Raw genomic sequence first — 15,045 nt, forward strand, 5'->3', positions numbered from 1 at the left:
GTAGTAAATTATGAGTTAGAACAGAAAAACCTCATTGCGGCTTGTTTAACATGTACAAATATCTCTTATTGTTTTGAAGTGAATCATCAGATGCTAGTTTATTTGTGTACTTTACTGCAATAATCGGGATTGCTGTAGTAAATGAAGTATTCCTCTGCAACAGTAGGCAGCAATATGTTGTATAATGTAGATTATTGTACACTGGGAAATGTATTTTTGCTGAACATTCTGATACATTCACTCATTAATGTTATTTGTAGCTAGTAGCAGAAATCTGCAATTTGTGTGGTCACTGTACAAGAGACAAAAACAATAACCATGTAGACTTTGCATTCTTGCCTGAATATCTTATGCAAGCAAGATTAACAAACTGCCTGCTGGAGACAACTGTTTCATTACAGAATGTAAAATACCCCCCTTTTTTTAAGCAGCTACGTACCTGAGGGAGAATCAGTAGTTTTTCTAACAAAATGGCGTTCTATTAATTGTATGAGGTTTGTGTGTAGCTTCTGCAAGCAGTAGAGTAAAATACTTTAATGACCATAATTTTTTATGTATTATGTCAAATTAGTATCAGATAGCTACTTTCGAATTTTAATTCATACTGTGGTCCATTTCACATCCCAGAAGGTTATCCTTCAGTATACTGAATAATGTGTGAACATATACTACTGTAAAAATGTTAATGAATTCCTATGTTTTCTGTCATCAGCCAAATGTAATAACCTCATCCCAGATTAGTAAGCATAGCTCTTGATGATCATATCACTTTCATTGACTTTCACAGTTGCTAAGTATTCATTTGGTCTACTAGAACACATCTAAAAGCCTCATTATTTGCTGCCATTCATAAGTCCATCAAATCATCCTCCACAGTTCCACTGACCAATGACGGTGTTGTCTGTAGCACTGTAAGCGATATTCTGCATTCATGTTCATGATAAGTGCCTGTTGTGCAGTTTGTGCAGTAGTTCAAGCATGAAAATGGAATCTGAATGTCTGCCAGCAAATCATTGTATCACTGACCTCTTAAAGTAGTATGTCACGATGTACTCTCTAATGCATTGCACTAATGTACTAGTATTGTGTGCTTCATACAGTGTGCCTTAGATTTTGATAGATCTTGCCAGTTGTAGTTCCCATGTCTGTCAGAGTGACTGCATTAAGTGCATCATTGATCTTTGCACTTGACATTACATCACAAACAGAGTAGCTTTGTGAGTGTAGCTTCTGTGAAATCTCTCTAACATAGGCCGTTGACATGTAGACCCCTACAGTCACTGGAACTGAGCGTTTCTTTTCCTTGCAGATATTTCTGGGACACAAAATTTAGTTTTCCTTAACTGGATGCCCATGATAAAGGTTTTTCAGTCATAGTTATAAAACTGATCACTGTTTTCGGTTGTTTGGTATAGTGTGGCTGCATTGTCAGAAAGTACCAATCTATAGTCTCGTAGTAGGTCTCAGAAGTTAGTTAGAAACAGTAGGATGTCACGAATGACTGAGTGTATTATTTTCAAAACTGATACATGTATCCCTATTGAAATGTGCAGTGCAGTGTCCACTAGAGTATAACTAACCCATCTGTATTAGACTCCTTGCTTTAGAGTTTGTTAGACTATATTAGTTGGTCTATTTCTGCTCCCTAGACTTGCTGTTACACCTGAAAATAAGAGGATGTGATTCTCAGTTACACTTTCATTTATTCTTGAGAATTTTATTTTATTTTGCAAGTTCTGTTTTTGTGGAGATATTTTGAATTTTGTACTTAAGTTTCAACGCTTAATTACAAATAATTCTTAGCATTCAGTAGATTTATCTCTTGGATCTCATGCAATAATCGTTTTTTCTTGTCTGCTCTATTATAATTCAAACTCAACTAAATTTACAGTAAACACGATTCATATTGCTGTATGAATCCAACTTGTGATCCACAGTATCTTTAGCAAAATTGTTCTTCTTATAAATTCTCTCCATGTGTTCTGTTTCTCAAGTGTGTTCCTGTCATGATGCAGTTGCTCATATTGTTTTATACCAAAAGATACTGATACTACTGAATATAACTATTTGTGTCTAAATCACTTTGTGCACTTAGATCCAAACCCCAGTCTATTACGCTATGTCCTGTTCATGATTAAAATGCCTTTGCCAGGAGTAAGTCCAAGTGTGACACCAGTAGCTTTGAGTACCTCAGTCCAATGACCAATCAGCGCCTTGAGTGAAACTGATATCTACAAAATCTTGTGTCTGTACTCTCTAGTCGTTTAGAAAAATCAGTAACACTTTCCGTCATGTGTATACACGGTCAGAATGCATGTATGTGAAATTATTTGTCCTAGCACCTTGTTGTTTTTAATACTGTCATCATATTTTTGCATAGGCCTCTATGCTCTCACCCAAGAAGGGAGTACCTATCGTTGTTAAAACATAGTTCTTTATATTAATTTGAATCCCTTTATTGTGGGAGTAATAGCATATTCTAATACGAAAGTTTCTCCATCCTCTGACTTACCTTGATAACATTCATTGCTAGTGTGGGGAATGGTCATTAGCCATAAAAATAGCGAAATGTGTAATGAAAATAAAAAAATTATGTTGCCAGATAACTGTCATTCTAGAAAACTGTCACCAGAACTGATTCTTTCGTTTCAATTTCTGGAATGAAATCATGTGTGTATATGAAAAATATGTATTTTCTTCATTCTTTACTTTATATAATCTTAGAATCTTGTACGGAATTTGAACCAGCTACATGGCATGTTAGAACAGTTGTCTTGTGGGAAAAATCTTGGCCTCACTATAAATGCTTAATAGGTGAAACTACACTCTTTGCAATATTGATGCAAATGGTACCTTGTTTGCAACTTATTATCTAAAATGAACTTAGTAACAAATCTTTGAACCAGTTTTGCTAATATCTAACGTGACATTTCCATTGCTGTCTTTAGACATCCTATAGTTTTTAACATTTCAGAGATGTAGTAAGTATTTCACCTTAAAACATTCACTAATTACATAACAGCAGTACATGATTAAATAAAGGTACTTATGACAGTTGCTGAAAATGTGTTCCATGTTTTTGTGTTATTATTGAACTGGCTGAATTGCTCAATGACAAAATTATCAGTCATGGTATTTTTAGAACACTTATTATATTTGAAAACTGCAAGTAACAATAACTTTGTAAGTGATATTTTACAGCATTAGCATTGCATTATAACTCCTGTATTATATGTTCTTTGAGATTTTGAAATTTGTGGTTGAAATTCTCCACATCAGACTTTTAAAAAATTGCTCTGGTACAATTTTTCTTTCCCAGTCTAATTATCCATTACCCTAGAGCCACTACAGCACTGTACTTAGTTTTCCTGCACTATAGTCTGAGAGAACCAGTTATGATTTGGGGAAGGGTAAAGTGTAGAGAAATAAAATTGAAATTAGCTTGAAAATATATATTTCTGGATTCAGTTAATTTTCCCAGACCAAAAATTGACAGATGTATTGTTTAGAAAATAGGCTCCAAAATAATTTCCAATTTTCCTTTTAGGTTTAAACAGACACGGTACATAACAAAAGCTTCAATGTAGTATGAAACATATAGGCACACTTTCTGTGGCTCACAAAGATGTTCAGATAAAAGAAGTTGACAGTCAATTGTACAATAAGCTTACAAGATTATATAAAAATATACACTAAACCCGTACTCTCTTCAAATCATAAAAAATTGTAATAAGTTAACATATACACAAAAGAATCTCTTTCCACATAAAATATGAACGAGTTGTAAAACTAAACTACTTCTGAAATAATTTAAGACACAATGCTAATCTAAAATAAGTATAAACACTCAAGACACACCTACTTGCACACAGGTAAACAAATGCTCCTCATATTCTTACTGACAGTGCTTTGCACTATGTTTGCAAATGTGTCAGAGCAGGAACTAGGCTATACTGCAGAGGTAATGTATACAAGGCAAGGTCTCTTCCTCATTGACACATAAGAATACTGATTATGGAATGATAGTGTGAAATACAAAAAACCAGTTTCCTGGATATATATTTCATTTTTACAAATCTTTTTAATACTGCCACAACACATCAGCTTTTAGCTAATAATTAACAAATCACATGATTTGCAGTATGTAAATGGTTTCATTAAATAATTTAATAAATGCATGATGAATAATACATTATAAGGAGTGTGACTACTAAGTGAATGAAGTACTATATTAAAAATAAATACATTAATACTTTTCAGCATCGTCATGGCATAATGCTTCACAAGATGCCACCAAAACTTCACTGATAGTGCGATGTCGAAGTTGCTCACGTGGTGAACAAAATAAAGACATTATTTAAAATCATATTCAATATTAATTTTCCAACATGAGATGACCATATTAATTCAATATATATGTTAAGCTTTATCACCATTTCTTCTTCGTTCCTGAGTGATATTTCTATAAATTTGTTGTAAAATTTTGGAAATTTTATAACCGGATGATGCTACAACAATATCGAGAAAAACGATAGGTGTGTTACTGTGTGCATTTGCAAATCATTCAGAAACAACTAATAAATAAGTGATTTAAATTATATATGAAAATATGACAGTCTGCATGATGAAATGAAAGTATGATGAAATCTCATCCAGAACTCTCCATTATGAGCCCACGGATAGTGTACTCACAAAGTAATTAAAACATTAATGATGGCTCAGAGGCCAGTGCATCAACATAAAATCAACCAAACAAAAACAGATCTAACTCTTCCAACATATATTTTCAAAGACTAGAATGTTTCCGTAATTTATCTCCCAGCCTGCAGGGAGTTCTTGTGCAGTCTACTTCTTCCCCAGTATTTCCACCATTTGGTTAAATTTTTCTTCTTCATCAATCAGAAGTAGTGCCTGAAGACAACCTTTGAAGTATGGGCTCTTGAAACAGTCAGATCTGAAAAAGGTAAATCAAGACTGTTTTAGACCAAATACAGATATTTTTCAGTCAAGTGCAATTTTGCTCATGTGTCAAAACGTTTTATTAGATTCCATGTGTGAGAATTTCAGAAAATTTTCGCTTTGAGATTTTAATTGTATTTTTCAGTGTTATTTAATTTCTGAACCATGTAACTGTCTATTTGACATGATTTTATTTCAGGATGATATTAATTATTGTTTCACTTTTCATTACTGACACCACATTGTAGTCTTGATGATGATAAGGATTATTTTTTAACACACTATCTCGTAATGTTAGTGCTGGTTCATAGTACCTCGTAATGTTAGTGCTGGTTCTGTAGATATAAATTAGTAAAAGGTATAGATTTGTAGTGTTTATAGAAGCCTTCAGTATTACTATATAGTTAGTAAGTTATTTAATGAATTTTAATTTTAACTACATTATTTTCAGAAAAAACTATTATTCTAGTTAAAGATTGTTTTAAGTAATTACTATTTAATGTTATTTTTGTAGTTAGAAAACGAAAAAAGGAAAAACAAAACAAAACAAAAAATAAAATACCTAAACCCCTGGCTCTGCCCCATGTATTTGTTTTATCCAAGACTGTATCTTATCCATGTCATCTTGGAGAAGTAGAACATCGATGCATCCTTTGAAGTAGTCAGATGTGAAACAGTCTTTCCTGTAATAATCAGACAAGTTAAGAAACACATATAATTTCAATGTTTTTTTTGCATTTGTGTGTTTTAATTTTGTATTCTGAAGTGCAGTTAAGTATTGATTGTAACTGGGAAAAATATTATTTACACTAAACGAAATTTATTTTTCAACAGATCTCAAATTATTAATTATTTATTAATTGTATGAAAAGATACAATTTCTGTAAAGTTTCATTAAAATATATACTATGAAACAATTAATAACAGAATATTCTGTAAAGTAAAGCATATATAATTTTTAATACAAAATGAAATATATAAATTACAATCAAGAATTTATAGATGTAAGAACTTTATAAACAGAAGCCGGGAGCAATTTCAGAAAAAGATCATCTGCCTTCTAAAACAGTGAAAACAATGTTTGTTGACTTGAAACAAAAGGCACTACATAAGATTCATCAACATTTTCTTTTTAAAACTGAACTATAAATAAATCACTATTAGTATTTGAATTATATATGAGGCATCAGTTACCTGCAGTATAAATGTTAATTTCATATTTCGCCCTATCAGACAGACAACTAGTGTAGGTTATGATAAAGTTTATGCATATTACGTGGAAAGGTCAAAGAAAAGGCATGCCTCATCATCATTGTTATTATTATTTTTAATTTGTACCACGTTTTTTCCTTTTGTGATGACCCCATATTTTGTTCATTACTAAGCAGAAATAAAAACCAGTACTAATTGTATTTCCTGTCATTTATAAGAAACGATTTCAATGCTGACAGAGCAGTCTGAATTTTCTGCTGGATAATTTAGATCGATTTTGCGTGTGTATTTTCTTACAACCAGTTAGAGGCATTCTTGTGTCAGTTCAACCTACCTGCACAGAGAGTGGAGCTGAGGTTCGCGGAATAGGTTATAGCAATCTTCGCAGATGCGGTCGAGGCGTGCAAAGATGCTCTTGTCGTAAACTCCTTTACACTGGATGTCGAAGAAGGACCTTTTGGCAAGGTGGTGTGGATCCAACGGGCTGGAAGCCGCCGTGGAAACGAGGCTAGCTACGACGAGGACGCAGAGGACGACCCCTGATAACCGCCACTGGAGATGTCGGCATGGAGCCTCTCCCTGCTGCTTCTGCTGCTGCTGCTGCTTCTGGTGGTGCATCTGCAACAATGATATTCCCACGGTCAGTGCTTTTGTTGCTAGACGAAATGCAACAGGTGCCTGGCGTTGGCGACACATAGTGCTGAGCAAAACCAACCACGGATGATTATTTACGACAAACTGCGGGGAAAGGCACTATATTATGGGTGGAATTTCGTAGTGGCCGACGTCAGATACCGTTCCTGAAAAACTATTGTTCAAAAGTATTTACTGTCTATGACACCAACGGTGGGATCAAAGCAAGGACACTTAGAAAGCAACGATAATGTGGATTACTGCGCAATTAGTACTTGCTCGATCGCGTGTCTATACACTGTGGTATGGAGAACTCTTGAAAAGAGCTGCAGGCAAATGAAACAACAACAAAGGATACAAAATAGTCATCGGCGTATTTCGGTATAACGGGTAGAATCTGCAACGTAGATTCATTCTGCTACCTCATAACTTTCGCAGCCACTCCTTGAACGAATACAGCTGCGAGGCTCTTGTCACAGATTTGGAAATACAAATATCGAACAGATGTTTTTTCCGCACAAGCTGTAGCGATTTTTCCTATTCAGTCACAACAACAAAACAGAGACGACGAGAGAATCAGTTTGCACACATCGGTGAATTGCGCGGCGATCCCGGACCGTGATCCTCGGCTACAGCTCTTATCGAGACACTCTGCGACTGGCACGACGACGTGCAGACGAAACGAGCGGAGCTCCTCGCGAGAGGCATGGCGCCCGGCGTGAGATGTTCCCGAGCCCGCGGAACTGCGTGTGCGTTTGCGGAGCGGCGAGCGGAGGCGGCCGGAGACCGCGCCGAGCTGCGCTGACGCACGTGGTGGGACTGGCGCGTCGCTGCGGAGTGCCTGCCCGAGCCCCCGAGCCGGCCGTGGCCCTGTTGGCCGACCGTCGGCTGAGCCCGCAGCGCCGTCATTCCGCCTCGTTAGCCAGAGGATGTGCGCTCGTTAGGGCCGGCCCGACACGGTGCCTCGCGAGTGCCTTCAGCGCCCACTGCCGGGCCAGCGCACCAGATTCCCGACACTTGCCGATACCTCGAAAAGGAGCTCACACTTCCGAGCACTCCGTTCGTGTCTCGGCAGCAGATTAGGTCAAGGCGTACGATTTCCGCTGTTCACATAGCACAGAGAACTTGCCCGCCCAAAGACAATACAGGGCAGTTCAAAAAGAATAAAACGATTACAAACAGCTGTAACTACTCAGTGCATTGCGATGCATCGATAACAATTACAGAACATGTAAAAGAAAATTCGTTGTTTTTGTGGATACAATACTGGCCATTAAAATTGCTACACTAAGAACAAAAGCAGATGATAAACGGGTAGTCATTGGACAAATATATTACACTAGAACTGACATGTGATTTTATTTTCAGGCAATTTGGGTGCATAGATCCTGAGAAAGCAGTACTTAGAACGACCACCTCTGGCCGCAATAACGGCCTTGATATGCCTAGGCATTGAGTCAAACCGAGCTTGGATGGCGCTTACAGCTACAGTTGCCCATGCAGCTTCAACACGATACCACCGTTCATCAAGACTAGTGACTGGCGTATTTTGACGAGCCAGTTGCTCGGCCATCATTGACCAGATGTTTCCAGTTGGTGAGAGATCTGGAGAATGTGCTGGCCAGGGCAGCAGTCGAACTTTTTCTGTATCCAGAAAGGCCCGTACAGGACGTCCAACATGCGGTCGTGCATTATCCTGCTGCAATGTAGGGTTTCGCAGGGATCGAATGAAGGGTAGAGCCACGGGTCGTAACACATCTGAAACGTAACGTCCACTGTTCAAAGAGCCGTCAATGTGAACAAGAGGTGACCGAGACGTGTAACCAATGGCACCCCATACCATCACACCGGGTGATACGCCAGTATGGCGATGACGAATACACGCTTCCAATGTGTGTTCAGCGTGATGTCTCCAAACACGGATGCGACCTTCATGATGCTGTAAACAGAACCTGGATTCATCCGAAAAAATTACGTTCTGCAATTCGTGCACCCAAGTTCGTCGTTGGGGACACTATCGCAGGCGCTCGTGTCTGTGATGCAGCGTCAAGGGTAACTGCAGCCATGGTCTCCGAGCTGATAGTCCATGCTGCTGCAAACGTAGTCGAACTGTTCGTGCAGATGGTTGTTGTCTTGCAAACGTCCCCGTCTGTTGACTCAGGGATCGAGACGTGGCAGCACGATCCGTTACAGCCATGCGGATAAGATGCATTTCATTTCGACTGCTAGTGATACGAGGCCGTTGGGATCCAGCACGGCGTTCCGTATTACCCTCCTGAACCCACCGATTCCGTATTCTGCTAACAATCATTGGATCTCAACCAAGGCGAGCAGCAATGTCGCGATACGTTAAACAGCAATCGCGATAGGCTACAATTCGACCTTTATCACTGTCGGAAACGTGATGGTACGCATTTCTACTCCTTACACGAGGCATCACAATAACAGTCCACCAGAAAACGCCGGTCAACTGCTGTTTGTGTATGAGAAATCGGTTGGAAACTTTCCTCATGTCAGCTCGTTCTAGATGTCGCCACCGGCGCCAACCTTGTGTGAATGCTCTGAAAAGCTAATCATTTGCATATCACAGCATCTTCTTTCTGTCGGTTAAATTTCTCGACTGTAGCACGTCATCTTCGTGGTGTAGCAATTTTAATGGCCAGTAGTGTACTTTATACACTGAGGTGACAAAAGTCATAGGATAGCGATATGCACATATAGAGGTGGCGATTGTATCGTACACAAGGTATAGAAGGGCAGTGCGTTGGCAGAGATATCATTTATATTTAGGTGATTCATGTGTAAATGTTTGCGACGTCATTACAGCCGCACGACGTGAATTAACAGACTTTGAACGAGGAATGGGAGTTGGAGCTAGACGCATGGGACATTCCATTACGGAAATCGTTAGGAGATTCAGTGTTGTGTTATCCACAGTGTCAGGAGAGAGCCGCGAATACCAAATTTAGCATATTACTTCTCACCAAGGACAACGCACTTACCGACCGAGAGCAGCGTCTTTTGCGTAGAGTTGTTAGTGCTGACAGACAAGCGACATTGCGTGAAATAGCCGCTGAAATCAATGCGAGAAGTACGAAGAACGTTTCCGTTAGGCCAGTGCGTCGAAGTTTGTTATTAATGGGCTATGGCAGCAGATGATCGACGCAAGTGCCTTTGCTAACAGCACGACATCGCCTGCAGCGGCTCTCCTAGGTTCGTGACCGCACCGATTCGACCCTAGACGACTGGAAAACCGTGGCCTGGTCAGATGAGTCCCAATTTCGCTTGGTAAGAGCTGATGGTAGGGTTCGGCTGTGTCATAGTCCCCACGATGTCATGGATCCAAGTTGTCAACAAGGCACTGTGCAAACTTTTTCATAATGTGGGACCACAGTCATAATATATTTCTTTAAAGTCAGTACCGCCATTAGACTGTTGTTTATTTACACTTACACAATCATGATTTCGGCTTCAAAGTGTCATTATCAAGTGTTTTAAGTGTTATAAATTGCCTAAGATGGCATACTGTCATATTAAAATACACTATTAGACACATTGTCTAAGAGGCTATATATCTGACAGAGCTTATTGCTTTGCTTCATTACTGAGCACACCATCTTGAGTCAAGATGGTGTGCGGAGAATGAAACAACAGTCTAACGGCGGTACTGACTTTAAAGAAACTGTGCAAACTGGTGGTGGCTGCATGGTGGTGTGGGCTGTGTTTACAGGGAATGGGCTGTTCCTCTGGTCCAACTGAAGCGGTCACTGACTGGAAATGGTTATGTTCAGTTACTTGGAGACCATTTGCAGCCATTCGTGGCCTTCATTTTCCCAAACTACGATGCAATTTTTATGGATAACAATGCGCCATGTTACTAGGACAAAATTGTTCGCAATTGGTTTGAAGGACATTCTGGACAATTCGAGCGAATCATTAGGCCACTCATATCGCCAGACATGAATTCCAATGAACAATTATGTGACATAATCGAGAGGTCAGTCCGTGCACAAAATCCTCCACCGGCAACACTTTCGCGATTACGGACGGCTATAGAGGCAGCATGGCTCACTACTTCAGCAGGGGCTCCCAACGACTTGTTGAGTTCATGCCACGTCGATTTGCTGCACTGTGCCGGGGAAAAGGAGGCCCAACACGGTTGGCAGGTATCCCATGACTTTTGTCATCCCAGTGTATATCAAGAACGAGGTCCCCTCGGCCCATGAAAACAACACATGACCTCTAGTATTGTAAGAGAAAATCAATAGATCTAATGAGTAGCATACTGAGTACTGAGTACCTTCTTCTTCAATATCCGCGTCTTGGGGAGTTAATGAAATTCGATCGTCGACTCATATCTATTGAGGATGACAGCCTTATGAAGAGTTCGTTTCGTCAACTAAGGTTGAGTTGTTTGGGGGAGGAGACCAAACAGCGAGGTCATCGGTCTCATCGGATTATTGAAGGACGGGGAAGGAAGTCGGCCGTGCCCTTTCAAAGGAACCAACCCGGCATTTGCCTGGAGCGATTTAGGGAAATCACGGAAAACCTAAATCAGGATGGCCGGACGTGGGATTGAACCGTCCGTCGTCCTCCCGAATGCGAGTCCAGTGTGCTAACCACTGTGCCACCTCGCTCGGTGTCAACTAAGGAATGACCACTTTGAGTAGTTTATTTGTGACATCATTACATACTACGCGAGGAATTTATCCGTGATATCTTTCCAGCGTCACTTTATGTTTAATGTGGTTATCTTGCAACCGAGACGCAGATCCGGCCATCCGCTCGGCTGCTTACGCGTACAACCGGACGCGCAGGTTGGTCTTTCTTGGCCTTTTTTCCGGCTTGCTTCTTTCTGCACGGTCGCCGCGACCACCGGGCAGCTGGCCGAGCACCTGGCCGGCCCGGCCACCCGTGCAAAACGCCCCAGGCGAGCGGCTTACTTTCAAAGGGCGAGCGCCGGGGCTTAATTGTAGCTGCGCGCTCGCTCCGCAAAAATCGCCGCTCGTAATCACGGGCCTCCGACGTTGGCCGCACATGAGAGGCGATCGCCGGCATAATTACAGATCGGCGGAGCCGATGCGATGACTTCATTCGATGCTCGTTTGAGTGGACGGCACTGTGAGTGTGTACGTGTGTGTGTGTGTGTGTGTGTGTGTGTGTGTGTCTAGCAACTCAGACTGCCTGGCGCTCCTTTACAAAGCCCACCCCGCGCGCTTGTTCACACTAATTATATTCCGGTTCCCTTTTGCGGGTACTAGAATATTATCTCCCCGTTCCTGTTCCACCACTTATCCGCGCTGCAAGCCTTCTCTGTCGACTTGCTTATTTAAGCTGGTAATGGTTACCACAGGTTTTATTCCGCACCCTACCTCCCTTCCCTGGCGTCGCCTTTTCTTCCACTCTGCTTCTCTTCGCTTTCGCTGTTAATTACGGGCGGACAGGTTCCCCCGGCCGTCCATCACGCTAGTTAGCGGTCTGATACCTGCAGGTGTGTGAGTGCAACCTAAGGAGGAGGCTGCCTGCAGTTAATAGCACTGGAGCTGCCGACAAGTTCTTCCAAATGATCGCCACAAAAATCTTGCCCACATGACAACACAACGCGGAAGGAATTGCGATTACGATGTATTTGTATGTGGAATTATGACTGATTAGTGAAACTGACGGCATTAGAGCGAACAGGTGCTTATTGCCAGACAATGTCCTAAGAATATTGTTTGCACAAAAAATGTTCGCATTATATTTCTTGATTTTTTTGTTTGACCTCCTCCTTCATTTCTTCAAGGTTTCCGTTCCCTGGTATTTTTCGACAATAAAATTTAGATATGATTTTAATGTCCTATGAGAGGAGAGAAAGAAGCTGAGCATATCTTGGTTACATTTTGAAATCTGTGATGCTGTCCTCGTCCCGTAATACTTCACCACATCAGATACCCATCTGACGGGTTAAACTTTATATCTATTCGGTGTCCAGTTGAGAGTTCAAACGCACAGTCTTTCCATATTAATAATGTTTGTCCGTAACGAAGGATCACGCTAGGCGCTCATCCTTATTATAAGGCTGATAACGTTCATAAATGCCCATAAGTTTTCAGGAGACGGTTGTTGCTATTTTTATGGGCCTGTAATGCTGTATGACAAATCACTTGCTTCAGTGGATTGGAAATAACCGCCAAACAGTTGCAAAATACAGGTATATTAAACCTTGACGATGATTTCGACAGTTTTAAAACTATCTTCTTCAAAAGGTATTGTATGTAGAATCGCGTATTAAATATATCCGATGTGGGAGTCGTTTATTCTGCCCATTTAATCACCATTTAAAAACGTGCTTTTAATCTAGCAGCTCTCTAATGTACGAGTTTGCCTTACAACTTTTTATATTCCACACATTCGATTATGGCTCAAACAACATGTGGTGTCCATCGTCAAATGTGCGGTATTTTAAAAAGTTGTAAGACAAAGCCCCACAGTAGAGAGATACTACTTTTAAATTATGTATTTTAAATGGTGATTAAGTGGATGGCATTTACATGTAATAGACCGTCAACTACTTCCTCCACATCAGATATATATAATATGTGATTCTACGTGCAATACCTTCTGAAGAAGACAGTTTTAAACTGTCGAAACCGTGGTCAAGGTTCAATAAACCTGTATTTTGCAACTGGTTGGCAGCTATTCCCAATCCATTGAAGCTCTTGCATGCTTGCTGAAGCGCAGCTATGTTTAAAATATGACAAACCACTCGCTTTTTGTGATTTGAAATAAAAGCAAGTTCTGATTTGTGTGAGCCAGACACGAATATTGCGTAATCACTGCACCACTGCTCGACCAGAGGGAAAGGCACGCATTATGAAACACATCATTAGCCCCTGGTGCACAGTAGACAGCACGGCCTTCGTCGAGGAAGAGGGAGGACGTTGCAGCGAGTAAGGTAGACGTAGATGAGAGTAGGCAAGCAAAGGGCCCGTGGGCTGGGCAACTGGCTCGTAACAGACCAGACAGCGCGGCGCGGGGTCCACATCTGTATTCCTCTCACGTCCGGCTAGCATTTAAAATGTGGTCCAGAGGCCCGGAACAGGTTCCGAGGCGGCCGCCGTTGGTGGTCCGCCAGTCGATACGTTTCGCACTTAATTAACTAACGGCTCTCCTTCCTCCCGCTTCTCCGTTCTTTGTCCGAGGCGGCCGGACGCGAGAACAGGGCGAGCTGATAGTAACCACTCTTCCCTTTCTCATAGATTCTTCATTATTCTTTATTAGGCATTGCCTGCCGGTGACTGGCTCCGACTCCACAAGGGGAAGGCACATGCTGTGGTTCATTTACCTCCTACCTCTCATCCGTAAAATTGATTTACAGCTAAATGATTGTTAGTTTCGGCGTTCCTACCCTTCTGCAGACACCCAACGCTGTATTCGTTTCTGTTCATTTCGTAGTTATTCTCTCTCGTTCACCTTAAGCTTGGAAGTTTGGTGGCGTATTTATCGCGTTGTACCTGTTACTAAGTCCAGTTTTCCAGCTGCGTTCCCTACCATGGACAGTACTAACTTGAGGTAACTTGATCTCCAAGTACGGACAATATGTGAGGGCTATTCGGAAAGTAAGGTCCGATGGGGCATGAAATGGAAACCACCGATGAAGCTTTGCACAGATGTGTTTGGCTGTTTCTCTAGTATACCCGTCGATCACGTCACGTCGCTCTTTTGAGTTCGAAGCGACCAGTGACCATTTAAAGATGCCTAAAAAATGGTGCCTCCCGCCACGTATAAAGGCCTGGTGAGAGATTTCACCTGATGTCACGCAGCCCCCTTAACTTCTCGGACTCACTCTGCAGGGGCAATGAAGATGCGCCTGCAGCGTTTTCGATGAGAAGTGTTTCATCAGCCACCATACAACCCGGACTTGACTTCCTCTGAGTTTCATCTCTGCTCACATGAACCGCTGGCTGTGAAGACAACAATTTAGCGCGGAAAGAAGTTGCAGATTAGCGTAGAGAAGTGGCGGAAAGCACAGGCGACTGCCTCTGTGACGAGGGTATTGGAAAGTTTGTACAGTGCTACGACAAATGTCTCAGTGGGAGCGGTGACTGTGTGGAGGAGTAGCTGGAAGGTGTCGCTAACTGTCACAGATAAAACATTTTTGATTGTGACCGTGGTTTCCATCTCGCGACCGATCAGACCGTAATTTCCGAATAGCCCTCGTAAGTTATAAGTTCTTTTGTAGACAGAGGATGGAGTATG

The 15,045-nt window shown here is 41.3% G+C and overlaps 2 protein-coding genes across 2 annotated transcripts in view; one reads left to right on the top strand and one right to left on the bottom strand.

The window, feature by feature from the left end:
- The window catches only part of LOC124788470 (peroxisomal leader peptide-processing protease-like), a 1,192,842-nt gene that overhangs the window by 126,848 nt on the left and 1,050,949 nt on the right, over positions 1-15,045 (top strand). The window lies entirely within an intron of this gene.
- LOC124789926 (ion transport peptide) overlaps positions 3,438-15,045 on the bottom strand; it is a 36,249-nt gene continuing 24,641 nt past the window's right edge. The window contains exons 2-3 of the mRNA XM_047257451.1: positions 6,506-6,789; positions 3,438-4,954 (exon numbers count right to left, since the gene is read on the bottom strand). Coding sequence (XP_047113407.1) covers positions 4,846-4,954; positions 6,506-6,789 — 393 coding nt within the window. The 3' untranslated portion in view covers positions 3,438-4,845. The remainder of the gene's footprint in view (positions 4,955-6,505; positions 6,790-15,045) is intronic.

Source organism: Schistocerca piceifrons, chromosome 3, assembly GCF_021461385.2.
Source record: "Schistocerca piceifrons isolate TAMUIC-IGC-003096 chromosome 3, iqSchPice1.1, whole genome shotgun sequence".
NCBI lineage: Eukaryota > Metazoa > Arthropoda > Insecta > Orthoptera > Acrididae > Schistocerca > Schistocerca piceifrons.